Raw genomic sequence first — 22462 nt, 5'->3', positions numbered from 1 at the left:
CAAAGGTCCTCGAAGCGTCCGATACAACCTGTTAATAAACAGGGAGACAACTCGTTTACCTCAAAAGTGGGGGGAAAAGGAAAGCGAGTCATAAACCCTCTTTGAAATCGAAGGCTGGCTGTAGGAGCAAGGGAAGTTTGGGATAGTTTTTCCATAGGTTTTTCTTACACAGAAGAGCTGAGACAGAGGTGGAGAGGATGGGGAGTATGAAAGCAGATTTACTTGTGCCTCCAATTAAACACCAGACTTGACTTGGCTAATACAAGGATATATTTGAGTGCTGAAGTGCTGAACCAGTTGGCTTTGTTTGTCTTGTTTGGTTGGGTTCCTTGCTAGCAGTAACTTTTACTGCTGCTGCACAGAAGTAAGGCCCTTTTATTCACAGGATGAGCTTGCTCAGACAGGAAAGCTTTGAATTACCGTTTTCTTTCCTTCAGTTAAGTGAGATCGGATAGGAACAAAATAATCACGATTTCTAAAATACTATGAGAGCTAACTACAAAGAGAAGATGGTTAAAACAAATTACTTCTAAATGCAAGGTATGTATTAGAGAAGTTTCCCTACTCCACATCCCTATAAAACATCAGCAGAAGGGTTGTTGCAGGCCAGGGATGGTTTATGTGAATGTTAAGTGTCATATAGTCTCACCCTCAAAACTGGTGCCATTTTAGTCAGTGATAATATTTAACTACCTCGAGTTCAAGACGCTTGCACTCTCTCAGTAACTGGTAAGTGCATTTCAAATCTGTTTGGTTTGGATTTTGTTTGGTTTGTTTGTTGGTTTTTGGTTTGGTTCTTTTTTTTAATGGGTATCTCTCCTTATTCCTGCATTCAAGAAGCAGTCACAATAGTTTCCAGTTTGTGCTTCTAAGCCTAAGCTTATTATTCCCATGCTCTGCTACACAGCATGAAACTCATGTAAAAGAGAGCACTGCGGCTTGCTCCAGAGTACAGCTGAAACCTCCTGTGAATTCTCCTGATTTACAGGAACACCAGTGGCACTTGGTGTGGTCAGCAGCTGCTCAGCAGTAGACAGGAATGCAAGTGTGAATACAAAGCTCCACAAACCAACCAAACCAAACCAAATTTATCTGGAAAACAACAGCTTTCATTGGTTTCAAACCTATGCAGGTAAACGTCATTCTTGCCCTGAACAGAGGCAGTTCTAGAGGGCAGAGAAGCTCACTAGCAGCACTTCACTGAGCCTCCAAAGGGGAACCCAAGTGGCCTCTCTACAGTCTGAAGAGGAGTAGGAGAAGAGAACAAACAAGGCAACTGCACGCTCGCTTCACAACTGTCAGTGTTAACTGTCACTCAGAAAGCAGAAGGACAATATACCAATACCTCTACCCGGCTTTCTGTTACATCTCTGAAGGACTCTTTGGGGGAAACAAATGGCCTTGAAGTACAGGATTATTTTCCTTACTCCTCCTTTGTGCACAGCCAGCACCTTGCCCTGTCACAGGGTGTTAGTGAGTGGAGCTCAGGTAGCCCAACAGGCAATGAGAGGAAACTGCATCGCTACCATGTTAAATTACTATGTATTTTTGTTTTCAAATACTTTGTAGTAGCCAAAAACATAACTGCAAATTGCAGTTCTAGTCAAGCTTGCCATTTTGAGTGCAGAGTATTGCTCTCTAACAACATGCAGTCATAAAAGACACGTAAATCTCTCTGTTTGTACAGTGGTTTGAAGTTACAGAATTTCCAGTGCAAAACAAATCAGAGAGCAAAGGTAATATTATTAACAGCTAGCACTGTCACAAGAAAACTGCAGGCACAGTGGTGCAGATTCTCCAATCCAGCCAGGCCACAACCATCACTAAACCCAGGAGGTGGCAAAGGTGGTTTATATTAAATTTAGCAGCAGCTAGAGACCAGTTTTGCTCTTGCCTTGTTTTGGAGACAACCCCTGCCACACACACAAAAAGGGCACAAAAAACCTGGAAGATTCTATTTATCTCTATATTGAACTTCTGCTGGCAGCAGAGGCTTTTGGATTTGCAGTCAGCATTTGACTGTACCTAAATACTTACATTGCAGTGGATGCTGCAAAGAGAAAGTTCTCCAAATCAGTCCCTGCTTTCCCTTGCAGTAGGGTTAAAGAGGAAGCAAGCAAACTCTTCAGGGAAGTCATTATAGTAGGAAAACAGCAAGGTGTCCTGAAAATTCACCTGTGCTACACTGGCATCTTGGCCTGGCACAGAAACATAGGTCTGTCTGCCTGCAAAAAGATCAAGACTAATGCAAGAAGTCACTGCTTTCGGGAAGCAGGCGTGGGGAAAGTGGAGACTGCTCTGCACTGCTCCAGCAATTCCAAGCCCACCCAACTGCTCAGGCACAAAAAAAGACGTCCATGACACTCTCATCCCATTTCCTCTCTTACTACAGACAGCATCAGTCTGACATCTCCCCAAATCACATGATTCTGCTTGATCACCGATTTATTCACCAGACAGTTGAGTTTATACATCCATCATAGTAGGATTCAGTCTTGATTTGGAAACAGTCAAGACTGGCAGCGTGTCAGAGTGGGAACACTGAGCAGAACTTGAACACGAAGCCCCCACTCTACACAAGGGTGCCCAGAGCAGGGAACTGCTCAAACCTCACTGCCTTGCACTTGTTTCCAGGCACATGCTCTCCAATCTCTCAGCCTCAATCAATCCCTGCCACACACGCTTCTACATATTCACACCTTATTCATCTGTTATTCTCTGTGCAGAATCCAGAAGTATCTCAAGTCATTCTGTTGCGCAGCAGCCTCTCCAAGAGCAAAGCTGCAAACAGCTCCTAACTGTAGATCCTAGCAAAGACAACTGTTTGGCACACCGCCAGGAACTCAGTCTTCCATAAGCTGCCAGCAGGCTTCTGTCCTGGCTGAACAGATCCATTATGAAGAAAGACCCTTTCTCTCTTGGAACAACCAGTCACAGAAGGTCAGCACTGACAGCACTGACAGATGCCGCTCATTCTACCTGTATGGAAAATTCTCATCACCAGGGTTTAGTGTCCACAAAGGAGACAGAGTTCTGCCAGAGTAACTTTATTCATGAATAAAGGGAGAGCTTACTGAGCATACCTAGTGAAAATCTCTTGAATAACTGGAGGAGGTAGCCTCCTTTTTATCCTAATTTTTCCTAGCTCTATAATGACCTCTTCCTTTCCTCACTGGCTAAAGTACTTGGAAGGCACAGACTTCCTGAAAACACCTATTACATATAAAGAGTCAGTTCTTTTCTTACTATTCTTAAGCAGCTATTTCCTTTCTCACTATTCTACAAGTTAATTGATTCTTCCAGCCACTTTCTTACCTACAAGCAGCTACTTCTTTATCTAAAAATAGCCACTTTCTTATCTACGAACAATTATTTCCTTTCCCACCAACAACCATTTCTTTACTCACAAATAGGCACTGCCTTGCATCTGCAAGCAGATGCACACAGCTTGTTTGTAAAGGCACATTCATCTTGTTCTTGTCATACCCTTTCTCCTGTGGGTCTGTCAGGTAGAAGCCTAGGAAAACTCTGTTTTCTTTAAGGGCTTTTAAACTCAGCATGAAAACATTTCAACCAAGGTTCTTCAAAAGCCTCCTTCACAACTTTTCTTGCCAGCCCTGCTCAAAACCAGCACAACTATGTGTTCAGAAACAAGGATGAATGACTCCTAAAACTACCAGGTTTGCTGCTGTTGCTGCATGAATTTAGGCAGAGGCAGACCATAGTTTATCCAGATCAGATTCCATAAAGACAGTGAGATATTTAATCCTTGGGCCACATTTAGCTGGAACCAGCAGAGTGGCACAGCACTCATGCATCTGAGAATCCAATTTCAAAAAGAAATGCAGACCAGTCACCACAAAGAAAGTTATTGCCTTTGCATAATGTTCAAGCAGCATATCATATTTACAGAGCCATGTAAGTGCAATTAAATACATAGCAGGCACAGGTTATGCTTAAACTAAATAAGACAGGGTGGGAGTGAACAAAATGGTGTAGGGTGCAGTCGCTGGACAAGACTGGGGAAGGAAAAAGGTACTGTCAAGGTATCACATCATCCCTTGGCTCAGGTCTCTTTAAGCTCTGGGATGTGAATGCTTTGGTAGCAGCTGCAAAACTTTTACTTCCTCTGGGGGAAAAAATGCAACAAATCCTCCCCTCAAACCTCACCCCACCCAAAAAACCATTTTCCACCTTCTTTCTGGAAAAGAAAGTGTAGATCTCTTGCTCCACTGAGTTATCAAACGTGTCTTCCTTTCTGTTGCCCAGAGAGAGCTGAGCACTGCCTACACCATATGCTTCTCCTTCCAGAGTAAGGGCACTCACACAAACCGGGTTTGGGAGCCCCTCCACCAGGGCCACACAGTCTTTTACTCCAGCAACTGAGACTTCTGCACAGCCACATATCTCTAGGTGGAAGGCCTTCTGCCTGCCCGTCTGATCTGATCCATGTCTCTGTTCCTATACAATGCAAGGAATACCCCTTGAGCTGTGACAGGCACAGGATGGACAGATCCTCTGTACATCTAGCAAATACTGAAGCAGGAGTCCTGGGCCTCCCTCACGTTCAATAACAAGTAGTTATTCAAGATTTTATTCACAAATGGTACTCAATGCTCAATGCTCAACCCTCAATGCTCCAGCATCACAATCTGCTATCAAATGATAAAACACATCACCTACTACACACTGCTAATAAGATGCTCAGTAGTACTATAGCATTACTCTCAGTGTGTTTTATACAGCAGTATGTTTCATATAGCAGTATTCTCAGTAGCACTATAGCAGTACTCTCAGTATTATGTTGCATATAGCAGTGCTGTCAGAGAAGTATGCAGCCCAAAGAATATGTGGATGTCCCATCCCTGGAAGCGTTCAAGGCCAGGCTGGACGGGGCTCGGAGCAACCTTATCTAGTAGAAGGTGTCCCTGCCCGTGGCAGGGGCTGGAACGAGATGAGCTTTAAGGTCTCTCCCAAATCACTCCATGATTTCTCCCTTCCACCCCCAGCTCAGAGCCGCTGACTCCCCGACCCGAGCTCGGCAGGGGCTGAGTGAGTACCCACCAGGCATCCAGACAAAAAACTGCTCCAAGCATCCCTCCAACTCCACGCCGTTTCCCCATTAGTTTTCCGCGTGGCCTCAAGAGCTCATTCCCCCTCACAACTCCCATTACCTTCGGTCCACAGGCTCCCATGGCCCTCAGGCGGCTCCCGTGGCCCTCAGGCGGCTCCCGTGGCCCTCAGGCGGCTCCCATGGCCCTCAGGCGGCTCCCAGCTGCAGGAATCTAAACCCGACCCCGCCCATCCGCCTGCCCGGACCTCATGATGGGGGGGGACGGACAGGCACGGCCCCGCCCTATTTACAGCCCGGGGTGGCCATTTCCCCTCAGGGCTGGGGCTGTGTCACAGGGCTGGGCGCTGAGGGCCCTCACCGCGGGGCTGGGGTGTGTGGCACACTCCCCTCGGAGCTGAGTGCACGCCGTGCACTGGGAGTGGGACCTCCTCCCTCGTGTGCCCTCCATGCCTGGAGAGCTCCACTGCTCAGTGCAGGGTGATGCCACACCCCACCCCCGGCCAGGACCCCAGCGTGAGGGATATGTACTCACTGAATCAGTTTGGTTGAAAAGGACCTGTGAGATCATCGAGTCCAAGGTAACCATGTCATCCAGACCATGTCACCAGTGCCACATCCAGTCTTTCCTTAAACACCTCCGGGGACAGTTACTCCACCACCTCCCTGGGCAGCCCATTCCAATGTACAATTACCCTTTCCATGAAGGAACACGCGCACAGCAGGGAGATACTGCCCCGCGGAACAGGACGCCAGCCATAAAAACTGACTCTTCCGGCTAAAAGTAACAGGGATTAGCTGAGAAATATGACTGGATCTGCTGTGCCTGCTCCTGGCCAGACTGACCGCAGTACCAGCAGGTGCACGGTACCTCTCTCCTCAGGGCACAGCTGGATGCTGGAGGAGCTGTATCACAAACAGAGGAAACCCACATATGCAATTAGATGACAAGCGATTTTATTTTGCAAAACAATCACTATACAGCAACAAATACAATTGCAAATTGGATTGAAAAACATGAACTACCTACCACCAGCCATTCAAGAAATGCCTCTTTTATGGTAACAGGCTCTAGAGTTATCAGAAAAAACACAGGTTTGTAACAGCAGACCATATTCCTTGACATCCCAGCATACAGCATGTTTATCTGTTGGCTTTTTCTCTTTGCTAAAGTTGAAGTGGCTTTTATACGCTCGACTTTTCCAAGTGTGAAACTAATTTACCTTCCTGCAGTGGGAATTGCTGGAGTTGCAGAGGGAGTTGCTTTAGCAATCTGACTAGTGAGTTAGTCGACAGACACCTAGGCTAAAAACCTACCAGCATCAATTTTCATAGCAAATGTGATCTACTCTTCAAGGCATTTGCCTTTGAAGGGCCATGTGTACTTGGGTTTCAAACAGTATTTGATCCAGCATGGAAAAAAGTGCTCACATGTGGTAGTCCACACAGGATGCCTTTAGACTCCCTTTGGGTCATGTATTTAGGCAAACTTAGATGTGTGAGCAGCCACGATGAGGTTACCACTGTACTTTAGCAGAGCATTGAATGGATAATTCCATTTACTGCTGTACAGTGAAAATATACATTGCCCTTGTGGGCTCACAATTTCCCTCATCAGGATTAATTTTTCCTTTACTGTTGCTGGACAGATGTTTGCTCAACTTTTAATTCTTTCAGCTTGTGGTTACATAGAACTCTGCAAATGAGGAAGAAGCACTCTGCCTTTTGTTGCTACAACTTGACCCATTATTAAATTTGGGGCGCTCCCCTAGCTACCAAAACAAGGTTTCACCATTCCTTCTGTCTGGATTATTTCTGCTTTGTTACAGAGTTGGGTCTCAGGCGCCCAACAAACCTGCTGGCTCAACATGCCTGTGGAAAAGAAACACAACAGATGCAGTTTCCAGGAAGCTGGCTCTATCTTCTTTAGTGGGCATTACGTTATTTACAAACTGTTGTTTTTAAAACGAACACTCTTCTTGAGAAAGTTAAGATTAATATGAGCTTTTCCAGTGAACATCTAGAGTTATGTAACATAACTTGGTTTTTTATCATTTAACAGCACAAAACTCTTGATTTCTTTTCATCTAACTCCACAGCATTCTAGGATTCTTTCTATGGAAGAATGATGATGATTACAAAGGTCTTTGCTTAAATCAAGACAAGAAAGCTCATTTTAATGCATGAAATAAATGACTCGGTGTGTTACACCACTCTAACTTTGGACTCATAGGTGGTTTAACTAAGCTTAATTTTCTAGAGTATGTTGATTTTAAAAGCAGAATAAAAAAACTGGAGTCTCAGGCTATCACTGTTCTCATGAGCTGGTGCTCAGCTTCAGAGAGCAGAGGATTCAGTAGTACCATAGTTTCTCTCCCACACTGGCAAAAGGCATAGAAAAAAACCACTGCAAGGCCAATTCATACTGACAGTACGATCAGAGCAATATAAATACTGTTGGTTTTCCTTTCTGTTATTTTCTGAAAAAACGGGAAGAGGCTTTTAATGCACCTTAACTTGACACTGTTTCCATGTGAATTATTATGATTAGTTTAAGCAAAAGTATAACAAATACAAGGCAGAAATCAGAATCCTCCAGTTGCACTTTGCATGGTTCTAAACTCACTGTCCTTCATATGAAACAACCGACTTACAAACAGTATTAGGTACTTACAAACAGTATTGGTGTGAAAAAGCTTTTTGCAGAGCTGAAATGCCATGGGGGGGGGCTGTCAGAAGTTCATATTCAGCAGAAGTTTGAGAGATGCAACCACTCTGTTTTGTATTTGTACTGCTGTGGCAGCTTAGCCAAAATCCCCTTTTGGTCCACTGAATATTTACTGTCCAGTAACTGTGTATTACTACCAGAATTTAATGATGGGGAATCCTGTATTATTAATTATTAGAATCCTTTTCCACAGACATAAAAATCTTCCCTATGAGTCTTTTCAGACCAAACCCCAACACACACACGCACACATACAAATTAAGAAGGAAAAAGAATAGATCAAAAGCTTCCAACACACAACATTAACCTAATACATGTATCAAGTATAGCTCAACTGACAGTGCAAAGTTCAGTTAAGAGGTTTCAAAAGGAAAAGTTCAAACAACCTGCGATAATGTGAACTGGTCATTTCATAATATCTGTGTACACAGAGCATCAGCAGGTGATTATCTGCTGCTGAGGATCACCTCCGTGTCACCTTCAGTGTTCCCTTAGTGCTGGAGTTCTCTCAGGTAACTCCTCTAGATCGGTTGGTTACGTTATCTCTGCCTTTTATCTTTTAGGCACACTTTTTCTTACACTTTTTTATAGCCAACACAATCTCACTTTGCTCAGATTTTAAGAAGCCCTGTTTATTGATGAATCGCTATGGCAACCCAGTCTAGGGAGCTCATTTTTATTTATTCATACACTGTAATTTACAGGCACCTCTGCTATGTTTATCACTGTGGTCTGAGTGCCTGAGTAGTCATGTGAAGCATCACTAAAGGAGTGGAAACAACATCTTTTTTTCTGTGTTTCAACTTTAGCAAAAGAAAAAAAACATAAATCTAACATTCACTGTTACTATGGGAGTTTACAAAAAAAAAGGAAAGAAAGAAATAAAAAAAAAAAGCTTGAACCAATCTATTGTGGATTTTAAAAAAAGCCAGAGTCCAAACTCAGCCATCTTTGGAGACCCTTTTACAAATGTCTGGACCCCACAAAAATCATTCCTTTGTGAAGAAAGGAAGGGAAGGGGAGAGGGAAGGAATCCTTTTTCTAGCATCACAGAAGAGACTTGCATCTGGCACTAAAACAGGGTCACGGCTTTTAGTTGTTACAGAAAGCAACTTCATGCTAAAATTTTCATCTTTTTTAAATGTATTCTTATGAATAGGGAAAAAAAAAAACCCTGCTAACATCTACTTTTACATACCTAGAATTGCAACACCAAAGGGTGCAAGAGACACAGATACTGTGAATAAAGAAGTAGAATATTCAAGTATATGAGGAGGGCATATCACAAATGGCCACAGAGAAATATATATATCTATAATACTGTATCAAACAGACGGAAAGAATGTGAAACCAGTGGTGTGCACACAAATCTAGCCGCTTAACCAACTTTTCTAATCAGACACAAGTCTGTTGGGGTGGAAGTGCTTGCTTTCAGCAGCTTTTTTACGTCACTTCCCCAAAGCACAATTTAAATGTTTTCAGCTACTATTTTTAGTTATTAGTTAAATAATTTATTGGCTTTTCAGCTATACACTGACATAATTAACCAGGTCCAAGAAAATGTTAATAACTTAATTCAACTTTTGTTCTACTCATTTATACAAAATAACACATTTTTTTTAATTAAACTTGAATTTCTCTATATGCCCTTCCTTCTGGTAAGCAGACTGTTAATTTAACCCTTAATAACTTAAAATGGGCAACTTTTTTATTTCCCCATCTATCAACAGAACTGTGAAATGAGCAACTTGGGATATCAACAAGGCTCTTCAGATAGAGGTGGATGGCCTTCAGGCACATGAAAGGTAAAAATGCATTTTATCATAGTACAGTACTCCATGCAAGACAGAGCAGAGCAACAATAATTGTCCAATGTAACATACTGCTTTTGTATACCCATATAAAGCCAGTGTCTTCCTGTTGTAAATGGAGGTCAGGCCCAATTTCTGCATCTATGGAAATATTTTTTTTCTGTTTTTTTTTTTTTTTTTAACTGTATGGTAACTACAAGTCTTGGGATGTGACTTAGCTTTAGACATGGTAAAGAATGAATGTAACGCCTGCTCTGAGCCCATTCCTGCCAAGAGCTCATGCCTAAATATTATTACTTCATACAATGCGAAATGAGCAAATTCATAAGCCCTGCTTGGCAAGGGCTGCCGTGACATCTTCAGCGAGGGTAGCAAGCTGGGGTGACTCAAGCAGGTTGATGCTTCCAGAGGATGAGACGTTGCTGAGTCTACGTGGAGAAGCCACGCTGGACCTGCCTGGTGACTGTGTGATAATCTCAGCCCCGTGGTCGACACGGGCTTTAGCGTGCTCTCTGAAGTTTAGCTTCTGGCTGTCAATCTGCTCCAGGAAAGTAAAGAATGTCACACATTATATATTCACCAAATTATCTTGTTATAGATCATCACTTGGGCATCATCATTTTGTTTACTTTTAAAAACTCTTAGAAGGATTGAAGCTTTGAGTTATTCGAAGGATTATTCCTTTGAATAATTCCAACTGATCGTTTTTTCACCTTGTTTAATAGATACTGACTTACTGTTACACTCTCTTACCATTTCTGTCTCTGATGGACACTTTAATGAGCAGTACCACTGTCCCTAGCTGTGAATTTCATTAACATTATATGTTTATGAAAAACATTTCTTTTGAAAACAAAACTATGATTTGTTTCCAAAATTTGTATTTTCCAGTGTTTGTGGGAGTGATCTTACTTTCAAGATATTTTCCTCCTGTTTCACAAAGCAGTCCCAATCTCAGATCACACCTATGCTGTCCAACGGTCCCAAGCAAGGACTATCTTTAGGGGGAAAGCCAGTGCACAAACCACAGGACTTTAGACTCACTGTCAGCTTAGATGTGGATGCGAGATTGTTCATTCCAAATTTCAAAGGGAACAAACTAGCATGTGAGTGTGCTTGAAGGAGGACAGACAGATGCTTCCTACTTGATTCAGAGCCATGGCTGAATTCACAGCTCTGATTTCACCAGGCCAGGGGCACAGTGGAGGCGTTTTCTCTGATGGCTGTTCCCTTACCTTGACGTTACCACCACCAGGTACGTGGTGGGCATTTTCCAGTGAACCAACTTTAGCCTGAGCTTTTTCTTTGAAATCCAGTTTCACACTCTCAATTTTCACACGCCCACCTCCTACAATGGAAAAGGAAATACAGATTAAGAGGCTGCAATGGTGTGGGAGAAAGTGTGACTTGAAGCACGTGGGTGCACTCACGTTACTTCCCTTTTAGTTGAGATCTAATGGTTTTGGAGAAGCACAGAATAACGCTCTCCATGTTCAGTCAAATATAAAACCTTCAACATACATTCAAATTGTAAGCATGTACTGCAGCCCCACTGATTTCCATGGGATTTAAGTACATGCTTAAGTATTTTGCTGACTTCAGTCTGTATTCAATATTATGCCAAAGCAGCATCCTTTGGCATTACTTTTTAACACCTCTCTGGTTCTGTAACTATATGTCTTTATATATTTAGTTAAGTAGTTACGTGTATTTTTATTACCAAAGTGTATTTACTTTTTCTTGGACTGTAAAAGAAAGTGGTATCATCCGTGACTTCTCCTTTGCATAACAGGATTAGGTCTTTCCCTTGTCCCATAACCCAGAAATTCCTACGATACCTGGCTTGTGATGAATATTCTTGAGTGAGCCACACTTGGAAGTCACATGACTCAAGTCAATCTTCTTGGTTACAATTTGTACCTGTCAAAAGTGCACAAATGCACAAATTACAGAAATGAATAAAATAATAAAAAGCCAAGCCCTGCAGAGAAGGAGCCCAAGCCTCTACAAACCACTGGAAAAGGAGAAATGATTAGTAGAAAACAGATCACGCCACCAAGGAGGAAACACCTGGATTAATACAGCAAGCTTCCCTCACACCTAGGGAGATGACAGCTGGGTTAAGCTCTACTATTAGCAAAATGAAGAGAAGGATAAAGCAGATCAGCTTGTGAGTTCTTTATAAAATGTTTCTGAGCCAACTCCTCTCACGGTGGGTGCTCCAAAGCCCTGCACGCAGCAGGGCCCATCCCATTTGCTTCTGCTCTTGAACGTGCATCCTGGCAACCAGGATATTTTGGTGACTGTTTTTATCTCCACCATCTGTTTCATATTTTTCTGCAGCTAAATACGTTATGCATTTCCTGTCAATGCACTCTGGGGAGCCTGATGAAGGTACACATGTGCCTCCTGCAGCTGTACCTGAGCAGGCTGGTGTTCAGCCAGCTGGCTCGGTGCTCATCCGAGAGCAGTGGCACTGCTCTGCTCTGCCAGGCAGTGGCACCTGCACCCTCCCTCCTCCCGGTGCTCCACGCACTGCTGCCAGCTGCCTCGCCACGGCTGCACTGAGCCCAGCTTGGGAACAGCCACAGAGTGACACTCCTGCCTCGCTGCACTCCCAGACAGCTCCCAGAGGCGGCCCACAGCCACAGCGACTGTGCTGGCAGGCCTCAAGAAGTCGCAGCCCCTCCAGGCCAGAGCAGGAGCTGCAGGATGGCTGCAATACCACTGGTTTGCTCACAACACTGGCAATGACTTAAGCCAGCACTGGTGGCTGTGCTGAACGTGTTTGGATCAGATGTGCCCACACCATCAGCTCTTCCATCTGAGGGGAGATCATTTCCAGCAGGATGGCTGTAGCCACCTTAAGCTATTCCAGTGTGCCTGCCAGAATCAAGGGGTGTCTGGTCAAACCCCAAGCAACCTCAGTTTGTTACACTGGAATAATGCTGCGGCGTGAGCACTGACTACGCTAGCTGGTCACACCCCCTCTCTTTGTCCTTATTTTTCTTCTCCCCCTCTGCTGAATGCACATAACTGAAGAGTTAGCTGAGGAAGCCCAACACGGAGGCTGGAGTCTCACTGAGAGCTGCACTCTCTTTCTGGAAATTACTTTCTTGGGCTGCTCCCATGAAAGGCACTGAACCTTTGGCTCACGCTGCACTTTCACTGTCAGCACCCTTGGGCATTTGAGGATAACCCTTATTTTCTGACTTCCCCTCCCTGTCCATATTCTGGAAATGTGTTGTGCTCTGCAGAGAAAGATCAGGAGGCCACCACTGATACCCAAGGCTCACATGACTGACCAGACTCACATGTGAAACAGCAGAGAGAAGGAAAATAGTGCTCAGAGGAAGGGAAACAGAGGGGTCTGGCTGTTGAGACCACCACTGGCTGTTGAGAGAATGTCCATACTACTTACATTTCCTCCCCCTGCAGAATGTTTGATGTTATCTCTGGAACCACACCGGGACTGAATATCGCTAAAATCGATCTTCTTGTTTAAAATCCTAACCTAAAAGGAATTGGAAGTAACTTACTATATACCACACACACACTCAATTGGGGCGCAGGACGAGGGAGCCAGGGTCATTTTGCCTCCTCCTGTGACTCCGTCTGACACTTGTATTGAAACATGAGAAAGTACACTTTGACAACCTCTATGCTTAGTATGTTCTCAGAGCATCTCTAAATACACCACGCTGCTCTTTTTATGCCTCACAAAGTGGTGGTGAAATACGAATGGGAGAATTTTTATTCTGGGAGATATGAGAGGTGGCTTTTCCCTGAAAAGTTTAAAGAACTTCTTGCTTGCCTGGACTGGGCACAGCCCTAGGACAGCATGTCCTAGGCTCTATTGAGTGATATTCAATGTTGCTGCTCAACTGGCCATATGGAGAAGCTAGAAACCCTTGTCCCCACACTCAGCATTTGATGCAGAAATCCAAGATCCAGCCAGCTCAGCCATGGGTTTAAATCCTGAGGTATTTCCACCCTCCTTCTGCCATATAGCCATAACAGCAGCTACATTCATATAACAGACCTCAGAATGTTCTGTGAAAGGGGATCAACAAAATTAATTAAACTGAAGTCAGAGCTCTCTACTGCTCTCTCTCTTTACCATCATATACTAAAGGGCAATGCAGAAAACAACATCATCAGGAAACCTACAGCTGCAATCCCTGCTTCTTGATTTCTGGTGCTGGCCATAGAGTAGGGCACAACAACTTTGCAGTGTTAGGAGCGCTGTGCTTCTCCCCTGTGCTCTTTGTCTCTTCACGTAACAGGATTAGGTCCTTGCTTTTCCCTTGATGGTGCCAGCCTCCCTTACACATGCCAGAAGCCCACATTTTTAATATGCTGCCTTAGCCACAAATGCACTGCAGGCATATGACAGTGCCTGGAGGTCAACTCTGTGAAGGGCAGGCCATGATGTCCCATGCTTGACCCCATGGCAAAGCAGTTCCTCCATCTCGTGGAACTCAGGTGCCACCAATGACTGTACTCCCTGGGAATGATGAGCAGTTACTAGTTGGCAGAGACAACTGGCTGCACACCTGACTGACACCACTTTCAGATTTATTTCTGAGCAAGGGCAGGGGTTTGTGCTCACCAGTATTACGGGTTTTAGGTGTCTGAGAAGGTGTTTCTGGCCAAGGCTGCCCCTACTTTTTTGCACCAGAGTGCCACCCATGCAGCATATTATTTCTCTGGGTTAAACGTGAAATCTTTACTCAAATGTTACACTGGATTTTATCTTTAAGTATTAATATTCAGTATGAATTTAGACTCTTTCCTGTACAGAAAGCCATAGAATTTGGGTCACTATGTCTTCATTTTGTTAAATGGCACTTGTGGAGCCTTCACTGACATACTACTTAGCACACTCCTGCTGGCTGCAGGTAAACCTGCAGGTAGGTAAACCTACAGTGACCAACCACTACTGAGATAACAGAGAGGGACAGGCACACTAGGGTTCCTTATTGCAGCTTCTTCTCACTGCTCCAGGAACACAAGCAGGTGCAAAACAGCCAAAGCAGTCAGTGGGAGGAAGCAGAACCCTGTGCAGTTTCTGCTTCCTGGCTTCATGTCCCTGAACTGCCCCAGGTTCCCTGATAAATCTGAGGCAAGTCACCCCCCTCTGTGCCTCACCTCTCCAAACCGGGGAAAGACTATTTTCTCCCTTACAGGGATATTGGATTTTGCAGCTTTCGGCCCCTGCAGTGGGGATAATGGCACATTTAGATAGCAAGTTGAATCCTCTGGTGCTGAGCACCTGGAGTACACCTTTGGCTAAAGCTCAGTATACTCCTGAGATGAAATGTTCAGAGGGTCACACTCTGCCGCTAATGTGAAGAACTTCTTCACAGCAAGCTCTTTCATGAGTCCCCCTTCGTACATACAACATAACCACTAAATCAAACCATTAGGATGTTAAGGCGTTTTTTTTAACCTAAACTTTTTAGTTTAAAGCAAAAACTTGCTTTAACTCGTGATGGTCTGCTCAGCAAACCCCACAACTGGTAGGTCTCTTTCAGGAGGCAAACTGACTTCTGTCTTTCTCCCTCCCGTTTGCTTAATCCATCCAAGTAAACCAATGTACAGTGAAACATGAAAGCAAATGCCTTTGGAGTTTTATGCCTGTGCTTTTTCTTAATACACTGTTTAAAAATGTATCCCACCACTATACAAGACAGATGTCACATCAGTTACAGAAACACACATCTGATGTGCAGTCAGATCTGGCTCCCAGAGAGCTTCAGGCCAGACACAACTGGGCAAAACAGAGAGCACTCCCAGCACTTTCTGAGCACATCTCTTTCAGCGATGGATCAGCAGCACCTCTTAGCCATGGCCACAGGGATGCATTTGCTTTGAAAATGCTGACTTAGGGTCATGACAAGACCTCAGCACTGTGGACTGGGGGCCTGTAGCTTAAAATGGAACCAAAGCAAGGTGAAAAGTTAAGAGGGTGTCTTTGATCAAGTGCCTAAAGGTTGATTTGCACCCAGGAGTCTGACAGTTTATGAGTCCCGTGGCCCATGGACCTGGCTAGCAGATATATGAAGGACAAATCAGGGCAATTATCCTCTCAGTGGGTGAAACATACCCCTGTGCAGCGGGGCAAGCAGGAGACCTGTGTATCATTTATGTCCTATGCTGAGGGCTGAAGTGAGCTGAGGGATGTGGATGTGTTGTGCTGGTCATCTGGCACAAGGGGGAACTGCATTGATCCAGGTTTTCCCTGATGATCTGTTTCTCCCTTTCCTGGAATATATCAATATTCCTGCACATATTTAAATAATGACTGCCCTCTAAGTGTTCTACAAATGAATGGAGCCTTGCTTCCTGCAGTTTAGGCTTTTAAACTGCTTAATTCCTCAATCCTACATAATTCAGCAAGGCCTATCCCCTCTTGCCAGCAGTATCTCCCAAGCTTTCTCCCAGGTCTGCCTGACTGGGCAAACAGAAGCTAATACACAACCAGCCAACTGTTTGTCTCTGTGGAGAAGGGCTGAGTTATCACTGCCTTTACCCCAATGACAGTGTTATGCTGAGGTTCCACGTTGTACCCAGTCAACAACTATCACTCAGCGTGGAGGGACTGCCTGTGTTTCTCACCACTGCTCCCTTGCCAGCACTGGTTCAAATTGGCCATCAAGTTCCAAAGCTGCTGAGGAGGGCTGACACTGCCAGCCAGTGTGACTGCAGAAGCTTTGTTTCCTTTGAGAAATTCAACTGTAAACAGAAGAGGGAGAGTACCAGGGAAGGACAGGAACTCTTTAGGCGAAAGAAAAACTTTGGCTTGCAAACAAAGAATGTAAACTGACTGTGAATTATTTTAAGCTGGAATCTGGAGGGAAATTTGTAACTATCAGAGCAGGGAGACTCTGGAACTGCCCTCCCAAGGGAACAGAGTTACAACAAGAAAATGGGAAACTTTTATGATGGCACTTGATGAAAGGAATTACAAGATGCAGCTGCCTGCAACAGAGACAACACAATCAACACGACTCACCGGGAAGGTCTCCATGTTGTGTGAGGGTGGAGGTGTGGTACAGATTTACATATAGGCACTTCAATTTTACTGCAAGTTAAATGACAGATCAAGCCTGCTCATGCTCTCATTCAGGAAAGGGAACATTTTAGTCTTTGGCAGAAACAGGACTGCTTTCCATTCACATCCCAACAAGATAATGTCCTGACAATAACTCTTGTTCTGACCTGCTAGTCTGAAATGGGTACATTCTCTTCTGATCTGATCCTGGTTTGCACAGGTATGCTGGACATGGCCTGGAAGTCAGTATTTTGATCAAGACCAAGATGAGGTTCCTCAGCATGTCATAAATGCATGAAATTAAACCACAGTGGAAAAATAAAGCCTTACAGGCAATGCTGTGTTTATTCTACAAAACCACATTGCTCAAGAGAAAACTGGCTTCTGTGTGGAGCCCTGAAAGTGTGACAGACCTTCCCCCTACTCTGTCCTCTGATGACTCCACAGCAATGGTCCAGAACTGAAGCCCAGGGCAGACTATGTGCCAGCGTGCAACCAGTATTGCCTCACTGACCCACACTGCTTCTAGAGAGCCCCCAGCAGGACCAAGACACTGTGTTCCAACACCTCCTGTGCTGCTTGCACGCTGCCTCTCAGAGCTCTGGGCAAGGCAGGGCATTTATGGGTAGCCTGCGAGGAAACCAAGTGTTTCTCTAAATGAGGCATATCTTGCTCTGCACTCAGCAGGGTAAACTAATTAGTTTCCTGTATACAGTGGCCCTGGCTGGCAATCGTAATAGCCAGGGGCTGTGGTCCAAGGGCAACATCTACACTAGACCACAGAGGATGCTTCTGGGTTAAGGTGGCTGGCCTGAGAAGAAGACGACAGGTTGGCAATACTGTGAATCTCGCAGTTAGATATATGTCCCCTGTTAACAGAAAGTGAATTTGGAGTTCAAAGTCTCTATATACAACAGTTGACAGTCCAAGGGCCTGCTCAAGGTCCTCCTCTCTCAGTACTGCACTACTGGGTTCACAATGAGCAGAAATTTGTAGAAACACTGAGGGGAAGGCAGAGAAATGCCACAGAGTATTTATTTCAGTTGTGCCTCACTGCTAAAGACAACATCAATGACTAAAAGCTGCTTATGCAAGAGAAAGAATTATGTTCCATTGCTGCCTAGAATCACTCAGTTCAGCTGCTTTTCACAGCAAAAGGAAAAGCCCCTAAGTTATTGGAATCCGAGCAGAGAATCCATAAACAGCTTCCCTTCTATGGCATACTACATTGGTACACACCAAAACAGAGATATTTGAAGAACTAAAATTGTGATGCTGACGAAATTACAGGCTCTGAATATAATTTCCAAGAAGCTGATGATTTATGTTCTCCCTGCCTTGCAATTAGGGCCTCTGAGAAGCTCTACCAGAAACACTCTGCCTAAAGCATTTAAAAATACTCCAGCTTGACTCCACTTGCTGTTTGAACATGCTGTCGAGCTGTGACACTGCAAAAAGCTCCCAGACTCCTAGCAACTTATCAAAAAGGGCAGGTTGCTTCTATTTACCACAGCAATTTGACAGAGCTGTATCCCAGGAACTAGACATTATTTCAGTGTTTGGTCTCCTGTTAACACAAGGATTGATTGAGACAAGAATTTGTCTCGCACAGCAAGCAAAGTTAGGGTTAAAGCCTGATTAGAATCAAGAGGCAGTTCCAAGTGCTTCCAAATCTATAAGCTGCCAAGGACAGATGATACTACAGTCTTCATACTCCTGGCAGAGGCTACAGGTAGAGAAAAGGGAGGGGAAGAGTATTTAATGGGCTGAGCAAAGTCCTTGAAGAGGAAGACTGTGCCTCAGACTTTCCACACCTATAGACAGAGCTCGTGATCATGTCCAGCCTTTGCACTCCTGGAATTTGTGGATACACACCCCAGTGAGGCTGCCAGCCCATAGGCTACTGAAATTCAAAATAAAAGGCTGTGCTGGACATAGCACAGGCAAAATAATGTACTGTACATTACATGTATCATCCCTACCAATAAAGGGAGAAAAGGCCTGTAGAGAAACACTGAAAGCTTTTGCATAATTATGCTGAGAAGTATAAAGTGAAATGACCATTTTCCATGCCAAAGAGTTTACAGTCAATAAACAATCTCACTCCTCACTAAGGCTGGGGAGCTGATAAAAAGAATGGTAAAAATTACTGAAGATTCCCACACACCAAATAAAAGAAGATTAATTCAGCTAAAACAGAGGATCCTTGGTTTAGTATTCCCTTTAACAAAAAATAAACAAGCAAACATCAGATTTTGCTAAACTACAGAGTTTGATACTTCAATTTTAGACACAACAGTCCCTACTCATGGAAAGAGTACTAATAGCTTCAAATATCAACTGCTGAGCATTAGGTAGCACAGCTTTCAAATCAGTTTCCTTATCTTTGAGAAGGGATGAGTTTTGAGTCACTATGTCTGGTATTTCTTTACTCCAGACTAATGGAGACAATTAGGTTGTTCAGTTCAAGTTCAAAAATATCTTGCAATCATCCTTCATGCAGGCTGGCTTTCCTAACGCTCAGCAGATATGTCCCTTAGCATGTCTTCTTATTGTTCAAATCCAAACTTCCAATATAAAAACCAAATTTCCTGCCCTTTCCTATCTAACAAAACAAACTTCTTCTCACCTTTCTATGCAAGACAGAACAGCTCTGATCCAGATTACGCTATGCCTGAACATTTTTTTCCAAAAGAACAACCTTCCTCGTTTTTTTTTCTCAAATCTAGACTAGTTAGAGCCCAGCTGAAAATGCCTCCTTTGCTGAGCTTGCTGCTGGGATGCCTCAGATTTTCACAGGAATTTATATCCTGGTAATTTCCATTTACTCTAGGAAAAAAATGCAGCTTCTCCCCTTGTTATTAATGAGAGAACAACGATCCATGGTATGTCATGGCTAAGATTTGACTCTTCTAAGATGAGCCAGCTAAGAGTTGAAACTGGTTGCTTAAGATGCCAAATGTAGTTGGTGGAAAGATACTGAATTGTCCAGGAAGTGGTACCTTCAGTTCTAGCTGGACAGACTGAACACACCTCATCTGACCAGCAGCAGTCAGGGCACTGCTCCTAACTGCTTACAGAAGAGGGAGAAGCATCAGCTTTGCGGCTCCTGCAGTCAGTGGAAGTTTTGTTAGTGACCAGAGCCGTACAAGGCTGCTCGTGTCCCTCCTGACTGTGGTTCACAGTTTGCCCTCAAGGGCATGGTGCACGTTTTACAGATGGTTGAGGGAGAGCAGTGATGTTCTCTGTGGCTGTTGCCAACTGAACGTCAGATCTGAAACCTCCTAAAGCCTGGCAGCGATTGCTTCGTTTTTCTAAAATATAAGTCAGGAAGAAGATCTAGGTTTTTATCCAGAATAATTCAAGGCTTAACTATACAGACTGTACTCAGGCAAACCTTCCATTAAATGAGTGCAGTCTGAACACAGGAGCTGCAAGATGTTATTGCTGTCCAATATGCAATTATCAGCCAAAATTCTAAATTTTGAAAACTTGAAGATTAAGGTTATAAGCTGTGACAGAGTTTCGAAGGTGTACCTGAAACTCGTAACTTCTCTTGGCATTTGTAGATCTGCAATTAACAATCAGTGTCTAATTTTCAGTCCAGAATAAATTCCTTCAAATGTCTTGCAAATCCCCAAAACTGGGAATGTGCAAAGGAAAAAAAAAACCCAGACTGACAGAGATAAATTTATTTTACAATTTTGAATTGCTGTCTTGACAAATGCACAAACTTATTCCAGTAAGTACAGCCAACAGTGTGGAAACAATTTCCCCCCAGTCTCTCACTAGCTACCATAACAACAGCCATGTTACATATTGTCCACACCTCTCTGTACATCTGCCTCCTGTGCCTCTGGTTGGGGAAGGCACCAAGCTTGGCCCTCTCAGGGACATTCTCTTAACTCGGGCCAAAATGGTTTTGGCTCAACTATGCCTCAAAAATCATAATGGACTGGAAAAAACCCACATGATTGTGCCAGAAGGAGATGGGAGAAGGAACCCAGCAACAGCTGAGACTGCACTTTTTGCTAGGCCTTATTCTCCACCATCTTTCAGGACACTCTTCACCAGCCAGTGCACCAAGAGTATGCAACCTAGACGCTCAGATTAATTTTTGGGCAGTCATCAGTGATCATAACGTGGCGCAAAGACACACGAAACAGAAGGAGGAGCATTTATAAGATGCCACCTCAAGAGGAAATTACTGAGTTCTGAGTTGCATTTCTCCAGGACATGCTCAGTTCTGGTGCCCCAGAACTGTCCAAATCCTGGCTACTGTCCAAATCCTGGAAAGCACTGTCCCTGCACTGACTCTGCATCCTGGTAGGCTGTTGCTGAGGCAAGGAACACGCAAGAAGTCTACTGTTCTCTCCAGACTGGGTTGTAAATTGTGGTGATGGGGGTGTGAGGAGGTTTTGGGGGGGAAACTCTCCTGCCATCCAAACTGATTTTGAAGCTAACAAAAAATTGTGCAAAGACTACAACAGGTACCCATCCAAACCTCACTCTCTGCCCAGCTCCGAGATATCTTCCCCGTGCCAGTCTGTTTTATCATCTTACGCAGATGCCTGTTCTCCTTCCCAGAATTCTTGTGGCTTCTGAAAAGGGTCTACTGAATAGGGTCTACTGAACAGTGTTTGGTAGTTGTTCAAACTTTTTGACCCATGACTAATTGCACTTTGTTCTCTACAGTTCAGAGAAGATGGTGAAATTCTTAATCTTCCTAAAAACCTTCAGGGAACACTTAATTCTTCAACATGGCTCAGGTGTTTCATTTTTCTATGTCTCATCTTACTTCTTAAAGAGTTCCTGGCTGTCACTGTAGCTAGTGATATTTTAAAGGTTATGCATGACATACTCTGTACAGCTCCATTCACTTTGATAAAGCTCTGCTGCTTCTCATCCACTGAAGCTCTTGCCCATGGCTAAGATTTTACATATGTATTTCATGAGTAAATTAAAACAAATCTAGGTTGGCTTTATCTTCAGTTGATGGCCTATGCTGCTTTATAAATACTTGTCAATAATGAAAAGACTCAATTAGTGGAATTTTGTATTCCAATATGGTTCAAACCCCATTCATAGACAGAATTTCAAGAAGAGAAAAATATCTGAACCAAAAAAATGAACCCCAACCAGTCCTGACATCTGAAACGGATTTCCAGCCCCTTCCCCCATGCTTCCCTTGGGCTGTCTGAGAAATAACAGATGCAAATGGGTTACTTTTGAAAGCACAGCATTTCCTCCACAGCTGATGCAGTGTGAAAATCCATCTGAAGCCCAGCAGACATACCCATGAGCAAGTCGCCTCTGAGCTCTGCCAAGAATTATACATTTCACCATACTCTACTGTGAAGAGAAAACCAGACAACCACCTACTGGCTGCATCACAGAGCAGAGAAGCCCTCATTTCTCCAGACTGCAGAATACCAATTAAACACATCTCAAGCCATCTATTCCTAGTAGGAGCTTAATGCAGTGCAGAGTTAGGTTGCTTCTTCCCCTAGAAGCATGCGCTTCATACTACCAACCCCCATCACCCCTGTCAGGTGGAACAATTGCTCACCTTTTGTTTCTGTGGCTGACAAGTCAGGGCTGAAGTAAAATCAGTCTGTCTAACGAGCTTTTGATGAAATTCAAGGCTGAAGCACTGCAGTTCTTGATTTATTTAGCATTCAAAAATCCCCTGCTTCTTCAGTTCTGCACCTCAGCCTCTGGAGGTTTCAGAGTGCAGCTTTCTCTAGGACAACTCAAAGTTAAGAAAAGCCCTTGTGCCAGGTTCAGATATGCCT

At 44.0% G+C, this 22462-nt stretch overlaps 1 protein-coding gene across 40 annotated transcripts in view; it reads right to left on the bottom strand.

The window, feature by feature from the left end:
* Positions 1–6006: 6006 nt before the first annotated feature.
* The window catches only part of MAP2 (microtubule associated protein 2), a 224041-nt gene continuing 207585 nt past the window's right edge, over positions 6007–22462 (bottom strand). For 35 of the 40 annotated variants that reach the window (XM_017829599.1, XM_017829600.1, XM_017829566.1 and 32 more), the window contains 4 exons: positions 13032–13124; positions 11449–11530; positions 10846–10958; positions 6007–10148 (listed from right to left, as the gene is read on the bottom strand). In XM_017829599.1, coding sequence (XP_017685088.1) covers positions 9933–10148; positions 10846–10958; positions 11449–11530; positions 13032–13124 — 504 coding nt within the window. In that variant the 3' untranslated portion in view covers positions 6007–9932. The remainder of the gene's footprint in view (positions 10149–10845; positions 10959–11448; positions 11531–13031; positions 13125–22462) is intronic. The other 5 variants (XM_017829589.1, XM_017829597.1, XM_017829607.1 and 2 more) reach the window with 1 other exon arrangement.

The sequence above is a fragment of the Lepidothrix coronata genome, unplaced genomic scaffold, assembly GCF_001604755.1.
Source record: "Lepidothrix coronata isolate B3197 unplaced genomic scaffold, Lepidothrix_coronata-1.0 Scaffold165, whole genome shotgun sequence".
Taxonomy (NCBI): Eukaryota; Metazoa; Chordata; class Aves; order Passeriformes; family Pipridae; genus Lepidothrix; species Lepidothrix coronata.
The sequence above is the reverse complement of the archived record's forward strand: the minus strand, read 5'-3'. Positions and strand labels throughout refer to the sequence as shown.